Source organism: Osmerus eperlanus, chromosome 3, assembly GCF_963692335.1.
Source record: "Osmerus eperlanus chromosome 3, fOsmEpe2.1, whole genome shotgun sequence".
In the NCBI taxonomy this organism is placed as follows: Eukaryota; Metazoa; Chordata; class Actinopteri; order Osmeriformes; family Osmeridae; genus Osmerus; species Osmerus eperlanus.
In genome coordinates, this window is record NC_085020.1 from 7,028,110 (window position 1) to 7,052,332 (window position 24,223).

At 47.4% G+C, this 24,223-nt stretch overlaps 1 protein-coding gene across 1 annotated transcript in view; it reads right to left on the reverse strand.

Annotated features, from left to right (window-relative positions):
• plcl1 (phospholipase C like 1) overlaps window positions 1-22,883 on the reverse strand; it is a 39,650-nt gene extending 16,767 nt beyond the window's left edge. Inside the window, exon 1 of the mRNA XM_062456916.1 lies at window positions 21,831-22,883. Coding sequence (XP_062312900.1) covers window positions 21,831-22,028 — 198 coding nt within the window. The 5' untranslated portion in view covers window positions 22,029-22,883. The remainder of the gene's footprint in view (window positions 1-21,830) is intronic.
• Between the last annotated feature and the right edge of the window lie 1,340 nt (window positions 22,884-24,223).

Consider the following 24,223-nt stretch of genomic DNA (forward strand, 5'->3'; position numbering starts at 1 on the left):
AAAGCGGTCAGGAGTACGTTGTCAGGCACAGGCAGGCAGCGTGACAGTGCATACCACAGCAGACAGGCCCAGTAGGTGGCTCATGTGAGGAGATGGTGATTTATTTACCTCTGTGTGTGTGCGTGTGTGTGTTTGTGTGTGTGTGTGTGTGTGTGTGGGTGTGTGTGTGTGTGTGTGGGGGGGGGGGGGGGGTGTAGATGTAGACCCTATACCCCTACATACTAGCTGTCTCCACACTGTGTAAACCTCCTGAAGCCAGGATAAAGCCTAGATCAAGTGTCTGCTAAACAAGGAAGCGCACTGCCATTCCTCACACCCAAACCATCTTAGGGCTCTGAGGCGATACTCAATCAAGAGAAACACCCATGTTTATAAAGCTTCTGTCTGGCTGTTTAATCTGTTTGATTGGCTGAAAAAAGCTATTCCACTCAAGGTGATTGGCTGGTCTCAATCAGTCATCTATGTCTTTCTCTTAGGCCCTGTTAGCCTGTTTACACAATGCCCACACTAACCACTCTGCCCACATGGCTGCCACTCTGACAACAACCAGCACCCACTATGTGGCACTCTGCCAGGATGGCCTCTCACGAAAAAAGCGAGGAAAAGAGGAAGAGGATTTAGGCAAAAAAAGAAAGAGATGCAGACGGGGTATATAATCATCATGGCCCCACCGCCCTCCCTCTGCCTTCCACTCACCCGCCTCTCCTCCCTCTGCCTTCCACTCACCCGCCTCTCCTCCCTCTGCCTTCCACTCACCCGCCTCTCCTCCCTCTGCCTTCCACTCACCCGCCTCTCCTCCCTCTGCCTTCCACTCACCCGCCTCTCCTCCCTCTGCCTTCCACTCACCCGCTTCTCCTCCCTCTGCCTTCCACTCACCCGCCTCTCCTCCCTCTGCCTTCCACTCACCCGCCTCTCCTCCCTCTGCCTTCCACTCACCCGCCTCTCCTCCCTCTGCCTTCCACTCACCCGCCTCTCCTCCCTCTGCCTTCCACTCACCCGCCTCTCCTCCCTCTGCCTTCCACTCACCCGCCTCTCCTCCCTCTGCCTTCCACTCACCCGCCTCTCCTCCCTCTGCCTTCCACTCACCCGCCTCTCCTCCCTCTGCCTTCCACTCACCCGCCTCTCCTCCCTCTGCCTTCCACTCACCCGCCTCTCCTCCCTCTGCCTTCCACTCACCCGCCTCTCCTCTCTCTGCCTTCCACTCACCCGCCTCTCCTCCCTCTGCCTTCCACTCACCCGCCTCTCCTCCCTCTGCCTTCCACTCACCCGCCTCTCCTCCCTCTGCCTTCCACTCACCCGCCTCTCCTCCCTCTGCCTTCCACTCACCCGCCTCTCCTCCCTCTGCCTTCCACTCACCCGCCTCTCCTCCCTCTGCCTTCCACTCACCCGCCTCTCCTCCCTCTGCCTTCCACTCACCCGCCTCTCCTCCCTCTGCCTTCCACTCACCCGCCTCTCCTCCCTCTGCCTTCCACTCACCCGCCTCTCCTCCCTCTGCCTTCCACTCACCCGCCTCTCCTCCCTCTGCCTTCCACTCACCCGCCTCTCCTCCCTCTGCCTTCCACTCACCCGCCTCTCCTCCCTCTGCCTTCCACTCACCCGCCTCTCCTCCCTCTGCCTTCCACTCACCCGCCTCTCCTCCCTCTGCCTTCCACTCACCCGCCTCTCCTCCCTCTGCCTTCCACTCACCCGCCTCTCCTCCCTCTGCCTTCCACTCACCCGCCTCTCCTCCCTCTGCCTTCCACTCACCCGCCTCTCCTCCCTCTGCCTTCCACTCACCCGCCTCTCCTCCCTCTGCCTTCCACTCACCCGCCTCTCCTCCCTCTGCCTTCCACTCACCCGCCTCTCCTCCCTCTGCCTTCCACTCACCCGCCTCTCCTCCCTCTGCCTTCCACTCACCCGCCTCTCCTCCCTCTGCCTTCCACTCACCCGCCTCTCCTCCCTCTGCCTTCCACTCACCCGCCTCTCCTCCCTCTGCCTTCCACTCACCCGCCTCTCCTCCCTCTGCCTTCCACTCACCCGCCTCTCCTCCCTCTGCCTTCCACTCACCCGCCTCTCCTCCCTCTGCCTTCCACTCACCCGCCTCTCCTCCCTCTGCCTTCCACTCACCCGCCTCTCCTCCCTCTGCCTTCCACTCACCCGCCTCTCCTCCCTCTGCCTTCCACTCACCCGCCTCTCCTCCCTCTGCCTTCCACTCACCCGCCTCTCCTCCCTCTGCCTTCCACTCACCCGCCTCTCCTCCCTCTGCCTTCCACTCACCCGCCTCTCCTCCCTCTGCCTTCCACTCACCCGCCTCTCCTCCCTCTGCCTTCCACTCACCCGCCTCTCCTCTCTCTGCCTTCCACTCACCCGCCTCTCCTCCCTCTGCCTTCCACTCACCCGCCTCTCCTCCCTCTGCCTTCCACTCACCCGCCTCTCCTCCCTCTGCCTTCCACTCACCCGCCTCTCCTCTCTCTGCCTTCCACTCACCCGCCTCTCCTCCCTCTGCCTTCCACTCACCCGCCTCTCCTCCCTCTGCCTTCCACTCACCCGCCTCTCCTCCCTCTGCCTTCCACTCACCCGCCTCTCCTCCCTCTGCCTTCCACTCACCCGCCTCTCCTCTCTCTGCCTTCCACTCACCCGCCTCTCCTCTCTCTGCCTTCCACTCACCCGCCTCTCCTCTCTCTGCCTTCCACTCACCCGCCTCTCCTCTCTCTGCCTTCCACTCACCCGCCTCTCCTCTCTCTGCCTTTCATCACTTTCTGTGTTGGTCCATCATCTCTGCTTCTGACACCTCTGTTTATCTCGCTGTTTCCCATCAAACACTTTGCCACGCGTTCTCCACTAACAAATAGTGTGTCACTCCTTTTCACTGCCCTCCCGACCTCTCCCGCTCTCTCTCCTTCTCCCTCCTCTGCCCTATCTTCAGCAGGGCCCAGGGGACCCTCTCAGCAGTCCCTCAGGGGAGCTCTTATCCCGAACAATGACACACTTCCAAGTCAAGGGGATGGATCTTACATAATAGCTAGAACTTCTGTTGTTCTTCTAGCAGCACTTTCTCTCTCTCTCTCTGTCTGTCTCTCTGTGTTCTGCCTCTGTCTGTCCTGTCTCTTTGCTTGTGACCTGTCTCTCTGCTCGTGTCCTGTCTCTCTGCTTGTTACCTGTCTCTCTGCTCGTGACCTGTCTCTCTCCTCATGACCTGTCTCTCTGCTTGTGACCTGTCTCTCTTCTCGTGACCTGTCTCTCTGCTTGCAACCTGTCTCTCTCCTCATGACCTGTCTCTCTGCTTGTGACCTGTCTCTCTTCTCGTGACCTGTCTCTCTGCTTGCAACCTGTCTCTCTGCTTGTGACCTGTCTCTCTGCTTGTGACCTGTCTCTCTTCTCGTGACCTGTCTCTCTGCTTGCAACCTGTCTCTCTGCTTGTGACCTGTCTCTCTGCTTGTGACCTGTCTCTCTGCCTGTGACCTGTCTCTCTGCTCGTGTCCTGTCTATCTGCTTGTGACCTGTCTCTTTGCTTGTGACCTGTCTCTCTGCTTGTATGTCTCTGTTTGAGTGTTCTAACTACACCAGTGCTGACAGGCTCCAGCACCACAGCTGTGGCACAGGCAGACAGAAAGAGAGAGGGTTTGGGGAGAGGAAAGAGAGAGAGAGAGAGTAAGAGAGTGAGAAAGAGAGAAAGGGAGAGGTCAGAGAGGCCGAGCTACAGAACCTTGCCAAGACCGGTCAACCTCTAGATATTACTTGAGACAGCTGAGTGGTCTATTCTTGTTTTCACTGTGGGAAACAAAATTAAATGAAAAGAAGAAGAAAAAACTAGGAACAAAAGTAGGAAAGAAAGAAAGAAAGTGTGAAAAGTCTACAGAAGAGAGGAGGAGAGGAAAATATTGGGATGGAGGGATGACAGAGAAAGTTATCTGAAAGCAAGCCTCACATGCACATGCAACTGAGGTGTTTGCTAAACGGGTTGATGAATCATTCAGACAAACGTCAACACTGAGGATGCAGGAGGGGGTGAGATGGGGAATTTTGAATAATTAATTGTCGAAGTGTAGTATGTGCGTGTGTGTGTATGCGTGTGTCTAAAAGTTGAACCCAGCCGAAACATCTCAGCGGTCCGATACAGTCATTCTGACGTGCGCCAGCCAAGGGTACAGTTACGCAACTTCAGTGCCATACTGCTAGTGACATTTCAGAGAAGAGTTTGGGCTCCTTATTCAAAGCAAATGCAACTCCCAGACGAAGCCACTGTTAACTCCAGGTGAAACAGGACGTGAAATTCCTAGAAATTGGCCTTTTCTTATGTTTTTGTATCAAACATAGACATTTTCAATGGCATGAGTACAGGACTCTTCATTTCTCTCCCACAGAGAGGTCTACCACACTGGTGAAAGCCATGCTTCCTGAGAAGACAGGACAAACAACTACATCCCTGCCTTCAGGCCAGCCCAAACATTCACGATCAAGCTTCGAGATCAAATATCCCTCTTTCACTCTAAATGAAGTGTTCTGGCCCTCAGATGCAGCACAGAGCAGAACAACAGTGAGCTGTATCATAACGTCCTGGAAGCTGATCATAGACCAGTCTGAAGGAAGCTCACTGTCTTGCTCCAGTGGATCTTGGCCGATCAGTCGCTGATCTGAGGGAGGCTCTTGTATTAATGCTAATAGTCAGGGGGACGGTTGCAGGAGAGGAGCAGGAGACATGAAGAGACGGGGAACGTTGGAAAGGGAGATGAGACTAAAGGAGCAGCGAGCAAGGCAATCTGGAGGAAGGAAGGAAGGAAGGCGAGGGTAGAGGAGGAGTGGAAGGGAGGGGAGGAGGATGTACAGGAGGAAGGAACGATCGTCTCCGCAGGGGACAAATGTGTCTGAGGTCAGAACACAACAGGGTTCCACTATGACCTCATACTCCACACACCCTCACAGCACACACATACACAAACACACTTGCTTATGACACACACACACACACACACAAAAGCAAGCATGGTCTGGAGTAACTGTGAGCTACTGTGCACAAGAGCACACAAACCCATGCTCTCCGCTCTGGCCCATGTCTCTGGTATCTAAGCACTGAAAGACTCGATTGTATTTGAAGAAAGTGTGTGTGAAAGTATTTTTCTGAGTGTGTTTCTGTGCGCAAACCAAACACATCGCCCCACCCAGTTACACACGCGCACACGTGCGCACACACACAGACCTACCCCCCTTCCTGCTCATCTAACCCCCCAGCTGTTTGTGTGTCACACCCATTTCCTGTGTGAGAAGCAGTGACAGGGAGTCACCGCTGTGGCTCAGACTACTGATGCCTCGCAGGCAAAGTACACACACTCGCATGCTACACGCACACACACACACACACACACACACACACACACAAAGTCACACACTGTACACTCGCACGTACACTCTCTTTCGGCAGTGAGCTCATAGACCAACCTAAGCCTGATCTTAAACAGAAGGCCTTAGAAGGCCTCGGTGATGTGAAGTGCGTGTGCGTCCGTCCATCTCGCCCAGGCTGTAAACAGTGCAGCAGTAGCAGGCTAGATTGGCCCTGTTTGTGAGAAGATTTATCCCATAAGACTTTCTGCTGGCCTGGCTCTGGCTCCAATATCTGTCCCCACAGAATGTCAACGTGCCCTAACAGCGAAAACATGCAGCCTTCAAACAGGTACACGCACAGTACATACAACAAACAACCCGCTTGGCATCACTCCCCTTCTCCCATCGTCTACATTTCTCACTCGGTCCATCTTTGACCTTCTCATCGCCTCCAATCCTTTTTGGCCACCTAATGTTCTTCCCATCCCTTGTTTGTCTTTCGTCACCATTCCTCACTTAAGAACACAGATGGGAACTCTCTTAGTGCCGTGTGTCTACAGAGGCTTTTCATGGATATCGAGTAACAAAGAATTGAAATGTTGATGAAGTACACATTGTTGCAGGACAGTCACTTTCTTGTTGCTTTTCGAGTACCAGATGTCCCATCTTGTGTGTCCCAGATGTCCCATCTTTAACACACAAACAAGACACTACTCACAACTAATAAACCGTCTCCAGAGCTGGGGCAAGGCTGTGGCTGGACTTGGGGGTAGGACTAGGGCAGGGGATGGGGCTAGGACCTGTCTGAGTCTGTAATACCACCAGGGGCACAATCATTTATTCATTCATGAAATAAAATGACGGGATTGTGACTGTTATGTCTGCATAAAAGTGGTCTGCTTCTTGTGCAGAGTAACTGTTGACTCAAAGTAACCTGGGAGGTTTGTCAATGTAACCAGCCAGAGAAAACAACCACATCTGTTACCATGGATTAGTTATGAGTCATTCTGTATGCACAATGTACTGTATAACACACTGATTATATGTGGTTAGGAGTATCTGGCAAACAGCTGAATTGTTACTGTAATGTCCCTTTTGAAAGTATGTTGCTCTATTTTTACGCTAAGACATCTATACCTCCTTAGTGAACGTGGGAAGTGTGAGGGATGAAATGCAGGAAAGAAAAGATAGAATGAAGGTTGAATGGAATAGGGAGAGATGGAGGGAGAGAGAGGGGAGGGGAGTGAAGAGGAAGGCAGTAATGTTCCTTTTAGAGGACAGGGTCTTGTAACATCGTCGGACATCTTACTGTCAATATAAACTGTGCTTGATGTGCAATTAGCAGCTATCTAGGATAACCCTCTGAAGGCTTGCTCTGTATAAACACTCAGAGACATCAACACAGTGGGAGAGAGAGAGGGAGAGAGATGATAGATGGAGAAGGCTAAATGAAATGGGTAAAAGAAGGCACAAAGAGAGATCTTTAAGACCCTTATGTCGGGGAGAGGAAAGGAGAGGAGACGGACTTGGCCTTGGGAGAGAACGAGAGAGGCAGAGAGTGAAGAAGTATGTCTGTGTGTATTTCAGACAGAGAGAGATAAGAGGTCGAGAGAGAGAACAACAGAGGGAGAAAGAGGGAGTTTTCGGTAGACAGTCAGCGGACAGCTGTGAGCAGAGAGAAAGGGGGGAGGGGGAAGGTAGGAGGGGTTCTCCGAGCCAGCTGGGCCAGGATGGACTAAGGCCAGATTCGGGGGCATAGAGGACTAGACAAGGCCCAGAGGGGGCACCTTGAGGCCACCGTGTCTCAGCTGAGATCGGGGCTCTGTCTGGAGGTAGGGTCGGGGCAGGAGCTGGAGTTGGGGCCAGGGAGGATGGAGGAGAGGATGGGGCCGAGGATGACAATCTGAATTAGGATAGGGATGAGGCTAAAGATGAGGCTTACATTGTTCTGCCTCCTGTGAGATGAAACGACTGTATGGAGAGAGAGAGCCGTCATTTATTATGAAAGGTGAATATGCATTTGATAACACACTAGTCATGCAAATCAAACATACTTTAGAAAACATCAAGCGCTCAGTTTCTGCCCTGTGACAAGAGGGCTGCTATGCACAACATAAATAGAGAGTGAGAGAAAGAGAGGGAGAGAGAGGGAAATGAGGAAGGGGTGGAAGTAAAAGGAGGGCAGCCACGGGTATTGATGGATGTGTGGAGAAGGGGAGAAGAGACAGGTGCAAAGGCAGACATCGAGAGAGGGAGAGAGGGAGGGCTGGAGAGAGGGAGAGAGAGAGAGATGGAACAAGAGATTATAGATGTCATTATATTATTGCTTTGGCAAGCATTGAGAGGAGAATGGGGACAGAGGGAGAGAGAGAAAGAGAGACAGAGAGAAAGAGACAGCAAGAAAGAGAGATAGAAGAGAAAGATAGAGAGAGACATACAGAGAAAGAAAGAAAGAGATAGATAAAGGGAGAGACAGGGGAATAAAGGGAAACAGAGGTCATTGGGGCAAACAGCACACAACTATGTCAGCAGATCTGATGACTGAACAGTTCAAACATACCCATATGTGACAGCAGCACTACCACGTAGACACACACAGACACACGCAACCATTAGGTACGGAGGCATACATGTATGGAGTGGAATAATGCAGGCTATCACACAGGTCAAATATACCTTCCTATCTAAAGCTTCCAGTTCACACAGAGGCCATTACAAGGCTATATATACACACGCTATCTACAACTGTGAGAAGATGCTTTAACAAAGTAATGCTTCAAAAAAGAGGAAGTGCATCTAGCAGTGACTGCACTCTGTCTGTCTGTGTGTGTGTGTGTGTGTGTGTCTGTGTGTGTGTGTGTGTGTGTGTGTGTGTGTGTGTGTGTGTCTGTGTGTGTACTCATATGTGTGATGTGGGAGTATGCTTGTGTAGACAGAGAGAGCATTAGGGTTTACAGAAGTGGTAGCGCTGAAGGCAAGGGGGTTTAACGGGGTTCCAAGGGGGGGTGCCAAGGGTGCAAGGTGACAAGGCAGAACATGAACCAACACGGATGTTTGTTTTCCCTCCATGAAAAAGGGGCCTTACATAATACGATCAGCTTATGTAACGTATGGGAGACGCACACACACCCTGCTCCCACTTCCCCTCCCTTGTTCCTCTATCCCCCCTCGGAGGGCTGACATCCTCTGCAGACCTAACTCAGCCTGGGCTGTTCACACACACACACACACACAGGTTGTCTTACAGAGACAGGGAGAATTAGAAGAGAAAGCAGAACAGTAGTTTTTACATATACAGTTACACATAAACAAGAACATGATAAACAAACCGATGCACTTAGCACAAATGTACTAATCTAAACACTAGATTTAGTGTCCAGGACTATAGATATACAAAATACACACAGCCTCCCATTCACATAGCACATGCACAGACACACACACAGAAAAAATACACACACACACGTAGACACACCCCCGTGCCCCCTGCTTAGATGGAGTCCTGGCCGGATGTAGTGTTATTGTGTGTGTGTGTACGTGTACTTGCGTGCGTGTGTCTCTATGTGTGCGTGTGTGTGAGTGTGTGTGTGTCTATGTGAGTGTGTGTGTGTGAAGGACAGAGAGGGACGAAGGCAACGTGGGAAAAGAGCTCAGAGAGACACAGTCTGTTCAGAGTTCCCACACTAGATTGCCTCGCTACGGCAAGCCAAGAGGCTCCCAAAACCCTGTCTAAATACAGTATGCAATAAAGATATACTAGTTACGGGCTCTGCATACTCAAACATTTACAGCATTCTGTGAAGCCTGAATAGAGATTGATTGCACTGTATGAACAGATTGATCTCACAATTCAGACAGTTAATTCCAGTCTTCCAGAAACTGCAGTTCAATTTATCAACTGTAATGGCTTCTTATCAGCATGGCAGTCTTACAGTACATACCATCCTCAACACACACAACACTTTACAAAGCTGCAATACATACCCTATACAAGTACCCCGACTTCACACACATCTTATAGAAGACTAGACACACTCGGTCTCTTCTCCAGCTGTAAACACAGTCTCTATTCTCTCACAGGAAGGCAAAGTATGGTCTCACACTCCTTCCCCTTGACACACACGCACACACACATACACACACAAAACACACACGAAGCACAAACACACATACAGCAAGCAATCACCCTCCCACGGCCTCCCATAATCAACAGTTCTTACGTCAGGTTGACAACCGCTGCTAGAGTGGGTGCCATTATTTAACACCAGGGATGCATAATCAGGGCAAGGGTGGGGGGGGGTTGTTAATGTATCCATCGCCATGGAGACCAGATCAGTGTTAGAGACTGTGAGTGATGGAGGGGCAGGGAGGAGGTGAACAGTGTGCACCCAGCGAGGGGAAACCAGAAAGGGGTTAGGAAAGTTGATGGAGCCCTTAGGGCATGGAGCAGGGAATCCCTCAGCAGTCAGCCCTCTCTCTCCAACTCCCAGGCCACTAACACCTCTCCACCTCCTTCTGTCTTCACATCACCCTCTCTTCTCTGCCACCCTCGTCCCTACAGCCACTGGAAACGTCCTCTATACTGTCATCCACATCAGCAAAGCGGCATTTCGGACACTAAATCTATGAAATCTGAACAGCAGGACGCCTACTTAGCCAGTCCGCCTGCTTGCGAGCAGCGAGCAGCCGTGCTGGAACGGAGGCTTTACGACCCAGAGAAACAGAAGAATACAGACTTTATGAGCAGAGAAAGAGAGAACGTATCGTTTACGGCTGGGCAGAGATGGAAACGTATGAAACGGAACGGCCAATATGGGTGGGTCTGAACGAGGGGCTTAGGTGGAGCAGAGAGACGTGAGGGTGGTGAGCACAACAGACACAACTGGGGGCTGAACACAACAGCTCCCGTCCCCACACACACACACCCATAGCATATTGGTACAGTGTGTGTTACAGGAGCAGTCCAGGGGGAAAGAACACGATATTTGGGGTACATTTGGGTCAACTCTGCCTTTCCATTTCTGTTTTAGTCTACCTCCACAGCCTCCTTACATGGCTGTCTCTTAGAGGAAACAATCCTGTCTTCCTCTCTCTGTCGCTCTCGCTCTCTTTGTGTCTTCCTCTCCTCTCATTCGGTCAGTGGGAGACACACACAGAGCCGTAATGAGAACACACAAAGGTGTCTGCAGGAGACATACAGTACTTTCATCAGCCTGCCTGCAGAATAGTTACCATGGAAATAAGGGCCATGAGAGGCACAGGGATGCCTTGCAATCCAAAAAGCCACCAAGACCAAGTTTATTCAATCTGAAGGCTTTATTGGATTGGATCTGAAGATATGGTGTCCACTCCACTTTACGGAATAGTACATGGCGCCAGCACTCAACTCAGTTTCCTGTGCTTCCCCTGAAACTTTCACACTACTCATAACAGACATCCCTACACATAACAGACATCCCTACACATAACAGACATCACTAACATAACAGACATCACCACACATAACAGACAACACTAACATAACAGTGACAGACAACACGACACATAACAGTTACTACAACGTATAACGTACTCCATATACACAGTCAACATATACAGAGAGACCAGCAATGACAAATATACCGCAGTAAGACAAAGAATAAAATCCCCTAGAGTAAATACTGGGGTATGAAACATACAAACACACTAAGACACACACACAGGATCCGGTCTCTCTCTCTGTATGGGTTGTTGAAATTCAGAGACAATCTTATCTTTGATCCAATCAGAACAGTGACAGCTGGAGGCACCAGCACCATGGAAACCAGGCAAGCCCCCATCTTCCTCAATCATCACCACACGCTGCAGTTTCCCCATCATGCATCATGTATCTTTTGACACCACTGGGGACCCACCCCACCCCAGCCTCAAAACCACTCCCCGCTGAGAGGCAGCTTATAGGCATCAGCAGAGACACTTAATATAATAGAAAGAGTGCTCTGAACACCCCTGCAGGTGGGATCGTCACCTTTAAAGCGCCCTCTGCCTTCACACAACATTCCGGACTGTGCATATTGACATGCTGCGTACTAACAGAACAGACACCACTGTGTGTTTGACCTGACAAGAACTGACCTGACCTGATTGATTGTCTGAAGTCTACTTAAGTCTTCAGAATAGTACCCTAGACTCTAAACATAGAAAACAGAGAAGAGATTCTTGTTGAGTGAAATTCTGAGTCAATGTTGGCCCACCGGACCTCTGTCACACTTGGCTGAGCAGGTAAGGTTAGGTACCTCGTGTCTGCTCTGGGGATGTTAAACACTTCTGTCAGACAAACTCACTGTCACCTTAATCTGCAATTAAAGGCTGTTGTGGAGAATTTGCATTCACTCGTTGGTCATGCTTGAGTAATGTACCATTGACAAGCTAGAAGCAAACCAGGTCTGTGCAGCAGATAAACACTCTGCGATAAAAGCTAGGCATTCTAAATGGATGCCTAGCTGAGTCCAAATAAATTGAGCATAAGTTAAACTACACTGTTGATTGCAAAAACAAAAAGTGTTGTGTTTGCAATGAGAAAATATTTGGATGTTTCTCAAGACCATCTCTGCCACCCAAGAACACTGTTTCTCAACAATATTGACATTAGTAAGACGTCTAGACAAGGAAGAGAGAGAGAGAGAGAGAGAGAGAGAGAGAGAGAGAGAGAGAGAGAGAGAGAGAGAGAGAGAGAGAGAGAGAGAGAGAGAGAAATAACGAGAGTGCACGCTTGAGCGGAAGGGAAGACCGGATATTGCCAGTGAGTAAAGATATTTTTAAGGCCATGAATTGTCTGCCCGTAGAGACTACAGTGCTATCTAGTCCCTCTGCTCTGCCATGCATTACAACTGTGCGGAGCAGACGAGAAGAGAACTGCAGATGAAAAGGACAGAGATGGAGAGAAATGAAGATCAAAGACAATCTAAACTAGAGAGAAAAAGAGAACATGTTTGAACAATTGTTAGGGCTTCCCAGTTTTGATTTACCAACGACAGGGACAGAATGATGGATGACTGAAAGAAAAAGAGGAAGAGGAATGAAGAAAGCAGACAAGTGACGAACCAAAGACTGAAAAAAAGAAACAGAGAGAGAGAGTTTGACATAGGTGACACCAGGACTTCAGTGAACGTGGTATTAATGGGTAGGTGGGATGGAAACATGGAGAGAGAGAGAGAGAGAGAGAGAGAGAGAGAGAGAGAGAGAGAGAGAGAGAGAGAGAGAGAGAGAGAGAGAGAGAGAGAGAGAGAGAGAGAGAGAGAGAGAGTGGACAAAGGGAGGAGTGAGGATGGAGGGAGCAGTGGCGGAGGAGTGTGAGCAGCAGCCACATTGAAGGAGACAGAGTGACAGGCGGAGGTGGAGATAGAGAGGACAGATTAGTGTGTAGGCAGACTGGGATAAATGCTAAATAAATCAGGCAGCGCTGCAGCTAAGGGTGACTGAAATGTTTACGATAGGCCAGCATAATAGAGACAGACAGGAAGGAGAGAGATCAAGAGAAAGAGAGAGAGAGAGAGAGAGAGGGGGGGGGGGGGGAAAAGAGAATGAGAGGAAGGAGAGTGTTTAAAACAAAATATATTTATACAAATGACTTGGTGTCTCCTAAAAGTAAACCAAGGGGAGAGGGCAATGGGGAGAGCGCTAGATGAAGGAACCGAAAGAGAAAGGGAGGATCTAATGGCAGAGCAGACAGGCAAACCAAACCCGGGCTGACATCAATAGACAGTGGTATCTAAGGTCAGATTATACTGCATGTGTATGCATGTGTGTGTCTGTATGTGCATGCGTGTGTATGTGTGTGTGTGCCAGTGTGTTTACATGCACGTGTGTGTGCACAAGTATACATATGTGTGCGTGTTTGTGTGTGTGTGTGTGTGTGTGTGGGATGTGCAGGTATGCATGCATGCATGTTTGATTGCTTACACCTGCCCCCATGTGATAGCAGACGGCGCCAGCCACGTCATATCCACCCCAGATACAAGTCTGCCTTTACTCATCAACTAATGGGCCAAGATATAGGTCACAGCACCAGGAGTGTTCCTTATCCGACCTACACACACACACACACATCAGTAAAAAGACAAATAGATACACCCACTATTGCTTAGTTCCTGATTTTGTTGACAATTCATGTCAATAAAACTTGAGAGCACAGAGGCCTAAGAATCCTCCCTTGTCTCTTGTTTGTCAAGTGGCCTCTGTGTCTCTATCTGTTTTGTGTTGGGTCTTCTTATTCTGGACTCGGCTTAGCTGTGCCTGATCAGATTACTTCAGTAAGGCGATGGGAAGTCATCAATGAAGCACTTCAATGCTAATCAAGATAGTGATGGCTATCAGAGGAGAGGTCCAAAGGTTATATGATGCCATTAGATTGGGGGGGGGGGGGGGGGTATATATGGATTTGGACTCTGTAGACTCCCTTACCTTAGGCATTGGGTGGGAACCAGTGTGAATCCTGACAGCCAGGCTCCGGAAGCTTCTGCGACTGCTAACCCAGTGAACCCTCTCCCTCTCTCATCACTGCTGTCCACTCGGGCAGATCACAGGTAATCATGAGGTTCTGCTGTGTTGATGCAATCGCTGATTGACATTCCCAGCAAATCTGTTAACATTGTCACCAGAGATTTGATATATCTCACTGTCCTCCAACCAAGAAAGTTCCAATCTTCAAATGCTATCTGGTCACATTTCAAAGCAGACCTGTTGTCACACTGTTTTGCAAGGGAATGCGCCCATGCGTAGTTGATGTTGCACTTAAGATTTGTCGTTGAGCTGTGGTTACTTCGCGATGTGGCAAGTAAAGACAGAATGTTCCTTATATGACAACCGAAATACTGTAGGACTATACACTTCTAATCCTTGATCTTCTGATGTACTTTCGATAGGCACTATTTGCACGTCATTTTGTATAAAAGCATCTGCTAACTGAATACAATGTCAAATGTAAATTAGAATTGCACCCAAGTCGGTCTTACACTGTTTAATGTTACATAGGCCATGTCCCAGACACATAACTATCTCCGGGAAGAATACTTTGGCATACAGTGATTAAAGGGGAGAAAATGAGAGATTGACAGAATAAAGAAAGAAAAACTCAGAAAGAATAAAAATCTGAAAGTGAGCAGGGGATTGTGGGGGGGGGGGGGCTATTTCTGGACTGAATAGGTCCTTAATGAAGCCTTGGTACCAACAGACCCTGTGCAGCAGAAAGGAGGCGAGGAGTAGATCAGCACGTGCCAGAAAAGCACTAATTACTCTAATTAGTGCTCGTTCACATCTGAATAGAAGCCTAGAGCTGTTTCTACATCGCCGCATGGATGCTCTGTGTGTGTGTGTGTGTGGGAGTGTGTGTTTGTGTGTGTGTGTGCATGCGTGCGTGCACAGGAGAGTATGAAGAGTTTCCCTCATTTGCCTGCATGTAAAATGTACTATCTACTTTATCTGACTGCCTGCTTGTCTGTTTGTCAGTCATGCCAGTCTGAGCCGAAAATGTCATGAGCATCGACGCGGAGAGAGAAATGAGACACAGAGATTACAACAGATAAGGATGTACTTTCTGCCTGAGGATTATCACTCCTTTGGGTTGTTCATGTGTGATGTATCCTATCAAACTGCATAATCCTGATCAACAGTGCATCCTCTCTCCTCTGAACTTAGAAAGCAACACACACCGAGCAGAGAACCTGAAAATGATGAGCGATTGAAAGAGAGTGGGGGGGGGGGGGAGAGAAGGAAAAGAGACAGAAAAACTAGATTTTCTTTTTAGGTCTCCATGGAAACCGACCAATCTGCCTCTCAAGGTCAGAGGTCAGAATTGGATCATGAACATGCCCATCCCCATGACGTAAATGGAAACGCCAGACCCGCCCATATTTAACCCAGTGTGCCAGCCCTGCACACACGGAAGACACAGACGAGTAGCAGTCATTCATTAGGCAACAAGTGCACTGCCTGCTTCTGGTGAGTGCAGCCCTTGTGCCGGTTGAGGTTCACTAAGGTCTGAATGCTGAGTGGCTTTCCAGTTGTATGTTGTGATATGGATTACGCTGGGGATTTGTTTTCCTGCCCACTGTCAGCTGAATCTTCCTCTCTCTCTCTCTAGGCTCATCGACTCTGCTCTATTCTTCTCCGACCTTTGACCTTAAGCAGTGCGCTGCCACTTCTGCATCCCCTCATGTTTGTTATATTGGTTGTGTAACCGTGTGTGTCCATGGTAGGGATTTTGTGCATGTGAGTATGTTCCTGTGTTGCCTGTGTGTGTGGTAATCCTTGAAAGAACTGTGAACTCAGAATGTGTTTTTCAGAGTGTTAATTAGCTGGAGTCAGTTAGTGCTACAATGTGTTATTGATATATATCTACTACACACACCCTTGGCTGGTGCAAGTAAATGTCACTGCACATTCTTCTTTTCAAAACTGGTCTCTCCTAACAAGTCCTTCGGGAGATTGAGCAAGCTCTGTTGCTGGGGCAAACTCCCCAAATCCTGACACAGCCCATCTGGGAAAATGGTCCCCCCTCCACATATATTTTGGGTGGGTGTCACAGGCACACTGGTTACCATGGAGGCCGAGTATCATGCCTGGAATCTGTGCTAAATGATGGTGATGTCATAGAAGTCTGACAGCCACACCGCATTCCTCCCTTCGTATGAAGCTGCAGCTTACACACACACAGAATGGAGAGTGCAATGTGCAGTTTAAAAGTTAGAAGTTGAAAGTTAAGAGGACAGAGATTAAAGTGGGCTGTAAAGTTAGTGAGAGTAGACACAGCTGACATTAAAGAGTGGCGCGCCAGGTTTACGTTTTGTTAGAGGGTGTTTGCATTAGTGTGGACTTTGTGTGTGTGTGTTTGTGAACATCCCCATTCTCCTAGTTATATCCCTCCTCTATGGTTGATCCACCCAAACATGCAGTTCCAGGCCCAAACCCATCCAGAAACAACCTTAGACTCTCCTCCAGCCTGCACTTGTGTGTTTGTGCACGCAAGGTTGAGCACAGACACGCACACACATGCACTCACAGTACACTACAATATGTTCATCTCTCAGTCACCTCTCCAATTTTTCTGTCCCCTTCTCTTGCTCCTCTCTTTCAAATCTCCCTCATGCTCTCTACCGTGCACTTTATTTTGTACGATCTGTCCAAACACAATCTGTCAATGGAGCGCTCGGCATCCTTTCTCTGATGCCCCCTCTCCGTCTCTCTCTTCCTCCCATTATCTCTCTGCCCCCTCTCATTCTCACTCGGTAATCTCTACATCTGTCTCTTTCCTGTGTGGTGGAAGTTGCTACCCCATCCAAACCCTAATAGAGCACTTACAGTATCGCCTCCAATGTTACTGTGTATAGAGAAGAAAAAGTTGTAATAAGGTAAGAAAGGGATTGAGACAAGGAAAGACTGAGGGAGAGACAGGGACAGGAGAGACAGGAGAGACATAACGACAGAGAGAGACGGAGAGAGACGGAGAGAGAGAAAGACAGGGCGAGAGACAGTGGGAGACAGGAAAACAGAGAGAGAGAGAGAGAGATAGAGAGAGAGAGAGAGAGAGAGAGAGAGAGAGAGAGAGAGAGAGAGAGAGAGAGAGAGAGAGAGAGAGAGAGAGAGAGAGAGAGAGAGAAGCTTGACAACATCAGTTGTAAAGAGGGTGTTACTAAACAGGAAACAGTATTTAGATAGTGACCCCCCCTCACCTCTCTCCTCATTTGCTCTCTTGCTTTCGGCTAACCCGACCAGGGTCAATAGCAACCTTTAACTTAACGAATGTAGGAGTTACAGTTTTTCTCAATTGTTTACACACAAATACTGGTACTTGAGACACAATGACCATAACATGTAACTCATGCACCAACCCCATGAACCAATTCTGCTAAACTACAAGCACAATTCCTGCTTTACACTCAAATTGCAGTTCTAAAACACACTTTTTTCAAAACACTACACACAATTCTCTGCATTTGGCACAATTTTCATGAAGAAAATCTTTTGTTTTCACAAGGAACACACTGCCATTCAAATACGCACACTGACTCATCGCATGGACAAACACCTGTCACACAGTTTTACAATTAGCAATCAGAGCTTTAGCATAAAAGGGCAACAGGTGACCTCTTCTGTTTTTGAGCAATGGATGCCAACATTGGAAACAGAGGCAGAGGCAGAGGAGTGAGAGTAAGAGGAGGAGGACGGGGAGGACGAGGATGAGGAAGGCCAAGGACCATAATCTCTGATGAGATCCGAGCCGCTTTGGTTGACCATGTGGTCAACCATGGTCTAACAATGAGGAAGGCTGGGCAAAGAGTACAGCCAAATTTGAGCAGGTACACTGTAGCATCCATCATCCGGACTTTCCGAAATGAGAATAGGTAAGAAATCTACTCTCACTACAAAATTGAAGTAGGCCTACTGCATATCAATACAGTACTCAAGTACAGTAGTACAGTATTGCCTGTGGACTGTTCTGTATGACTGTAAAAATAAAGTATGTTTCAAGTATTTGGAAAATGTATTCTTACTTTGTATTCCTACACAGTATTTACAGTATTTTACTATTTGTTTGGCAGAACTGAAAGATTACCAACACAAGGTGGTCGGGAATGTCTTCTGTCTCCTGAACAGGAAACTGAAATCATGAACATGGTCCTAGAAAATAACGCCATAACATTACGGCAAACACAAAGAAAAATAATAATAATGTAACTGTATACACTATACAGTAAATGATTATGTTGTTTTGTATGTAGACCACTGTATGTGCAACTTTGTGTTGGTTGGGATGTACACTGTGTACATTGTTTTTCTGGGAAAAATACGTAAAACATATTTGTTACCGTGTATTTCTGTGTTCTGAGTATAAAAATAATATTTTCAAATATTTTACAACACACTTATGTATGTACTGTCTGTAGTAAGTGTAACACTGAACAAAAAAAGGCCTAACTCACTATGATGAATGAAGAAGTGTTTTCCATTCATCATAGTGTTTTACATTGAGCACATTAGTGTTCAAATGGTTCTTATAAATGTCTATTCATATGATGGTTTGTGTTTGTCATTTGAAAACAAAATACCATTTTGAGATTAAATAACATTGTTTTGAATGTTAAGTTTAATTTGAGAAGTGAGGGGTTTTGCCCATTGTGTGTGTGTTTTTTTGATTTGTGTGTAGAGTTCTGAGAGTATGAGGTATGCATTCAGAAAATGTGTGTAACCAATCGAGAAAAACTGTAACTGATGAAAACTCCTGATACACAAGTCTTTAATAAGTAGTAAGGCCACAGAGCAGCAGAACCCCAACTCTCTCTCTCTCTAGCTCTTCCTACACACACACATCCTCATGATCTGCACAGCTGGCATGAGATGTTGTGTTCTCTGAGCAATGTGGTACCAGTGGCAGAGCGATACTGGTGGACAGAGGCTCAATAGTAATGCCCAGCACACACAGTTAGATAAACACAATGACAGTAGATACTTTGTCATTATTCTTGACCCACAGCCAAAATAACTTTGTAAACAAATCATTGTCTGGTGCTGGGCACAGCAGGGGGAATGAGAACAACGAAAGACAGAGAGAGAGAGAGAGAGAGAGAGAGAGAGAGAGAGAGAGAGAGAGAGAGAGAGAGAGAGAGAGAGAGAGAGAGAGAGAGAGAGAGAGAGAGAGAGAGGGGGGGAAGGGAGAGAGAGAAAAGCGAAACAGAGGGATGTGGTATAAGGATATAGGACACATGCTACTCTGTACAGCAGCAGGCAGAAGTTGAGGCCTTCACCACCAAGGCAGCAAGCAGCCAGGCGACACACCAGCCTGTCAGGAAGATGTCCAATTCTGGGCTCCCATGGGCCCCATCCTGGAGACTGTGTGTGTGTGAGTGTGTGTGTGTGCGTGTGTGTGTGTCCTTGTGTGTGTGTGTGTGTGTGTGTGTGTGTGTGTGTGTGTGTGTGTGTGTGTGTGTGTGTGTGTGTGTGTGTGTGTGTGTGTGTGTGTGTGTGTGTGTGCGTGCGTGTGTGCACCATGTGTGTATGTATGGTGTGTGGACCATGAGCCACTCGCTGAAGCCTGCCTGGCACATCAACAAAGGAGCAGTCTGCATCTTGGAGCTCTGGGAAACAATTTTGGATTATTACGTGGAATTGTACAGCTAATTTATCTTCATTAGTAAGAATAATTAACATGTTTGGCGTAGTCAAATCAACTGCATTGAGACTAACTTCCTTTGAAATTCCATCTAATAAACTGAGCAACAAAAACATTCTTCATAACCCACCAGAAAAATATTTGTAACAAAAAAACATAGGCCTACAGTATTACTACAAAAATGTAATTCTTGGAAAAATCCTAATCCATGATTGGCAGTCAAAATAATGAGATACTTAAGTTTTACTTTTTAGAAGAGATTAATGGAATCTAGTGTTGGTATGGGTCAACAGGACAACAGACAGACCCGGCTGCAGCTTCTGGGCCCCCGGCTTTATAAACACAAGACTCTCTGTGCAGGGCTCACTTCAGAGAGCCAGGCACAGGAACATGGGGCATTATCATAATCCCCAGGACCTTGATCCATCAGTCCCAGGACTAACGGATCGATGAGTTCTTATTATCCTCTCCTTGCTTTTGTCCTAAGCTCTCAATTTTATCCAGCCAAACATCTGGTTGTTAGCTGGGGCATCTGACTAAGAGGGCCTGCTTGGTTTCTCCCAGTGAGTCATATTATTCCACCTGTAGCCAATGAATGTATTCAGTAGAATCAACTTAACTTGTTCCATATTTATGTTGAGCTGCTAACTTGTTTTCTATGTCCAGATGCTGGTGGGAACAGAGTGATTAAGTGGCAGATTGAGACAGGCAAACATGTGTAGTGTATTTTGACTGAGTGAATCTCTGCTGTAATTTAAGTGAAGAGCTATGGCGGTTCTTTCTTTGTTCTCCTATTACATGGTTGATTGTTGTTGTGTCCATTTTAAATGAATTTGTACAATAGAATCCTGTCAATGCAGGCTGGATACACGGAGCAATAAGGAAGCATCTATCAGGGAATAGGGAAAAGACGGCATCTTTCAGGGAATAGGGAAAAGACGGCATCTATCAGGGAATAGGGAAAAGACGGCATCTATCAGGGAATAGGGAAAAGACGGCATCTATCAGGGAATAGGGAAAAGACGGCCTTCCCTCCATTATCAGCGGCTGTGTGCAGGGACTGGCATCCCTAAACAAGCGGTTCTGATAAGTGGGCCCCTAGGGACAGTTAGAGATTTATGACCAATGACCAGTGCATATCTGTATCAGGCAAGACCAAGTCACAAGCTCTGTCACTCTGTTGTCTCACCCGCACCCTTTCCCTAGCCCTCTTTCTCCCTCTTTTTTCTCTTCCTTCCGTCTGTCCTTCTCACTCTCTTCTTCCCCCTCTCCACAGTGAAACAGCTGACGGATCCCATCGCTGACATCAGTATCTTCCTCCGTATCTCTTTTATCCACATGTCCTCATTTTACGATCACTCCAGCTACTCACTGCCCTGAAGACAGACATGGCCTCTGTTCAAACTGGTCTCTTCATACGGGAGTATAGAGTTGCTCTGGATGTTGACACTCCCCTCTGAGTCAGGGTTAGCTCAGCCTTCTCACCTAACCTATGAATCCCTGGGACACCTTCAAATCCTCTCTCACATCTCCATGACAAAGGGACAAGAAATGCTTTTGGAGAGTGGTCTTCCACTTGTCACTGATCTCATACAGCATGAACCTCCTTAAAGTCAAATTACTTAAGACAATGACCTGCAAAGTAACCTAATGGTGTGTGTGTGTGTGTGTGGGTGTGTGTGGGGGGGGGTCTTTCATTCAGTAATATACATTGCATTTTGACAAAGTATTTGGGGGGCAATTTTAGTGTTGGTCTCATAAAATAAGTCTATATAATTTGCTATGGTTCCTATCAATCGGGTTGATGTGGGTCTTAATAGCGTAAAAATCAGGCATGGCTTCGGCATTTTTTCTAAGCTAAAAGTGACAAGCTATTTAGTATTGAATAGACATCACCCGTGCAGTGCGTGCCGTGGAATCCGCGGTATTGTTCAAAAGTGGGCGCGGGCGCGCGTCACGAGTTGTTGACTCGGCTCGAGGGGTGCCACCCTGCATTCTGAGCTGTCCTATGTGAATTGCACATAAACTGTATACATTTTCTCAACATTTTCTAAAACCTACAATCAATTTCCACAACCAAGCAAACAAGTAACTTTTAACTGGCACTTGGTTTCAAAACTGGCATATATTCCCATGCCCTGCGTCTCGTGTAAAAAATGCAATCTGAAGCTAAAAGTCTCTAATGTAACCAATATGAGGAAGTGGATTTAAATAGGCTCCACGATGTCTGCCGAGTTGACAGGTAGCCGAGCCCACCGTGTTAATGCCAGGTGTATTGAGCGACTGATTATGCTACTATCATTAAGGCTGTTCCAAACCTACCTGCGTAGCACTAGGCTACTGTTGTTTCCGGGAAATGTATGAAATACGAATTCAATTTCTATACCTTAATAATGCTGCTCCTACGCGGGGCTGCCTTCACCGATTCTAGCAGGATGGTGTCGGTGTCCTGGCCAAGGCTGGAGCGCTCAGCCATGGGAAGGATGACACCGCTCCTCCTGCCAGCCCTGGACGCTCTTGGCGGCACGAACTCCTGGGTTCCATCGATGGACAGACTGTCTCCGTGACAGTCTCGCTCAGACATTGCAAGGGCTGAGCTAATAGTTTAAGTTAATCAATTCAACGTTTTGCCTCGTAATAAGTTTCAATTGCTCGTCCGTCTGTATATGCCATTTAGCTACATGAGCATGAGTGGAGTCTGAGCCTTTCCTGAAATATACCGAAACATGAATCGAAAACGCATCTGACCTCTGGTGGTTCCGTTAGAACCGCCAATAGGGTAAATACTAAAAAAGGTCCTAATTGCAGATAAAGTCTATCAAATTAAGTTAACATCCATTCTACCCAAAGTCGCTTAGGCGCAAGACTACACTGAAATTAACTGAGCAACCCCACGATTGGTTATGTTCCTTCTCTGACTCTGACATCAAAACATTACCGACACGCACCAACTTGAATCACTATTTGACTTAATAGTAGGTTTTCCCCTCAAATAAAAGGCTCAGTGCAGTCCCGGTGGACGTGTACTCCGCGCAACAAGTCCCTTTCACTCCGTCTCTCCAGGAAAGTAGAAGACTAGCCTGCAGTTCTGAATAGACTCAGAGATGCTTCAGAGATGCTTACTCAAACTAAATCTGAATTTTGTTAATCGGAATCCTTGAGATAGCAGAATAATAATACATCTATTTTGGTGTGGGTTACCAAATTGTATCCTACTGTAAGAAGTCTATCAACCTTACCAAACGACTTTCACCGACAAGATTAGGCTACTAACGAGCAAAGGTGGAACTTCACGCAATTGCTTTGCTGGATAGTGCCAATGAAATCAGTGTTCCGGACATAAGGCCGCCAGCCGCGTTTACTCGACATAGCAGACGAATCTTGAAACAGACGATTTTTTAAGAGAATGCAGAACGTAACTGACAGTAGCACCGCCTCTAAACCTCCATCCATCCTGCCTCTACAACCCTGCTCCTCCCTCATTCTCCTACAAATAATGATTGAAGGGCCAAGCAACCAATGCACTTGGCCACTAATGCACTTTGACAAAACAAGTTCGTTTGTGGGTGGAGTAAGAGATATTGGGCTCTGGAATGCCTCGCACAATTGGAAACATTCCAAGTGTTCGCGCGGTCCAGTCTTGAGGGTGGACGTGCAGTAGTGGTGGATGGATTTGGCAGGCTAAATCAGACTTGATAATCTACTGTACTTTTATGACAGATTCCTCAAGGGAATAGAAAAGGGAGTTTGGCAAAAGGGAAGCAGCTTTGATATGAAGAGTGAACACATGGCACACTAATATCATAATTACATGAAAGACAAGTTGGTAGTTAAAAGCTAAAGGACTTATGCAAAGGGGAGAAGCAGAGAGAAGGGAGGTTAAACTACTACATTAAAATACATGGAGGAGAGTACTTTCTCTACAGCCGTTAATTGATAGCCTGTCAACGAAATCAAAAGATTGGAACAGGTAGTATTTAGGCTAATGTGTGTCATGCATTCACATGATGACCATCATATTACAATCTACTGTATGGTAGGGATGTACATTAAGAAAATCTAGATATTCAGGTCGACAATGAATATATGTTTACAGTTGCTTGACAGACAATTAAGTTCACCGGCGATTATTTCCATGAATGTCATGTTCTTGCTTCCCTCTGCAGTTTATACAATGCACTACAAACAGTACATTCAGACACTCCATCCAGTATTAGTCATCAAACGTTATAGCCAACAGTCAACAGTACAACACTTCAGAGCAGTGTTGAGAAGGCTACAAAACAGGATTGTAAAGCTCATTATGTGTCGTCTAAAATAACGTGTGGGCCTATGCAGCATATTAATTTTGAGCGATATTTCATGTGTGCCTTTCGTTTAGGTGAAATAGTTTACAGGTAGATGTGAATTCATTGTAAAAAAAACAAAAAACATTCAGTTTTAGAAGGTATTCGCAACGACACTGCAAAACCTGAGCGGCGCGCCAGGTGAGCTGCAGCTCGTGGTTGCACTGTGGAATGTGGATAGGCAGTGTCGAGGGTCATTAGCGCACGAGTCCGACCACTCACACCTCCCCGCTGGTATCCACGCCTTTCAGAGTGGGAACACGGGCAGATTCGTAAAAACTTACAGGGTGTTATAACAATTTGCTTTGCTTTCTTGTCATTTAATTTCAGGACAATGTGAATAGGGTTAGGGATTACCCAAGCACGTTTCTGTTACCATGCATGCGTCATGATATTGTCAGACTTCGGAATGATAGACCTACACAACCATTTA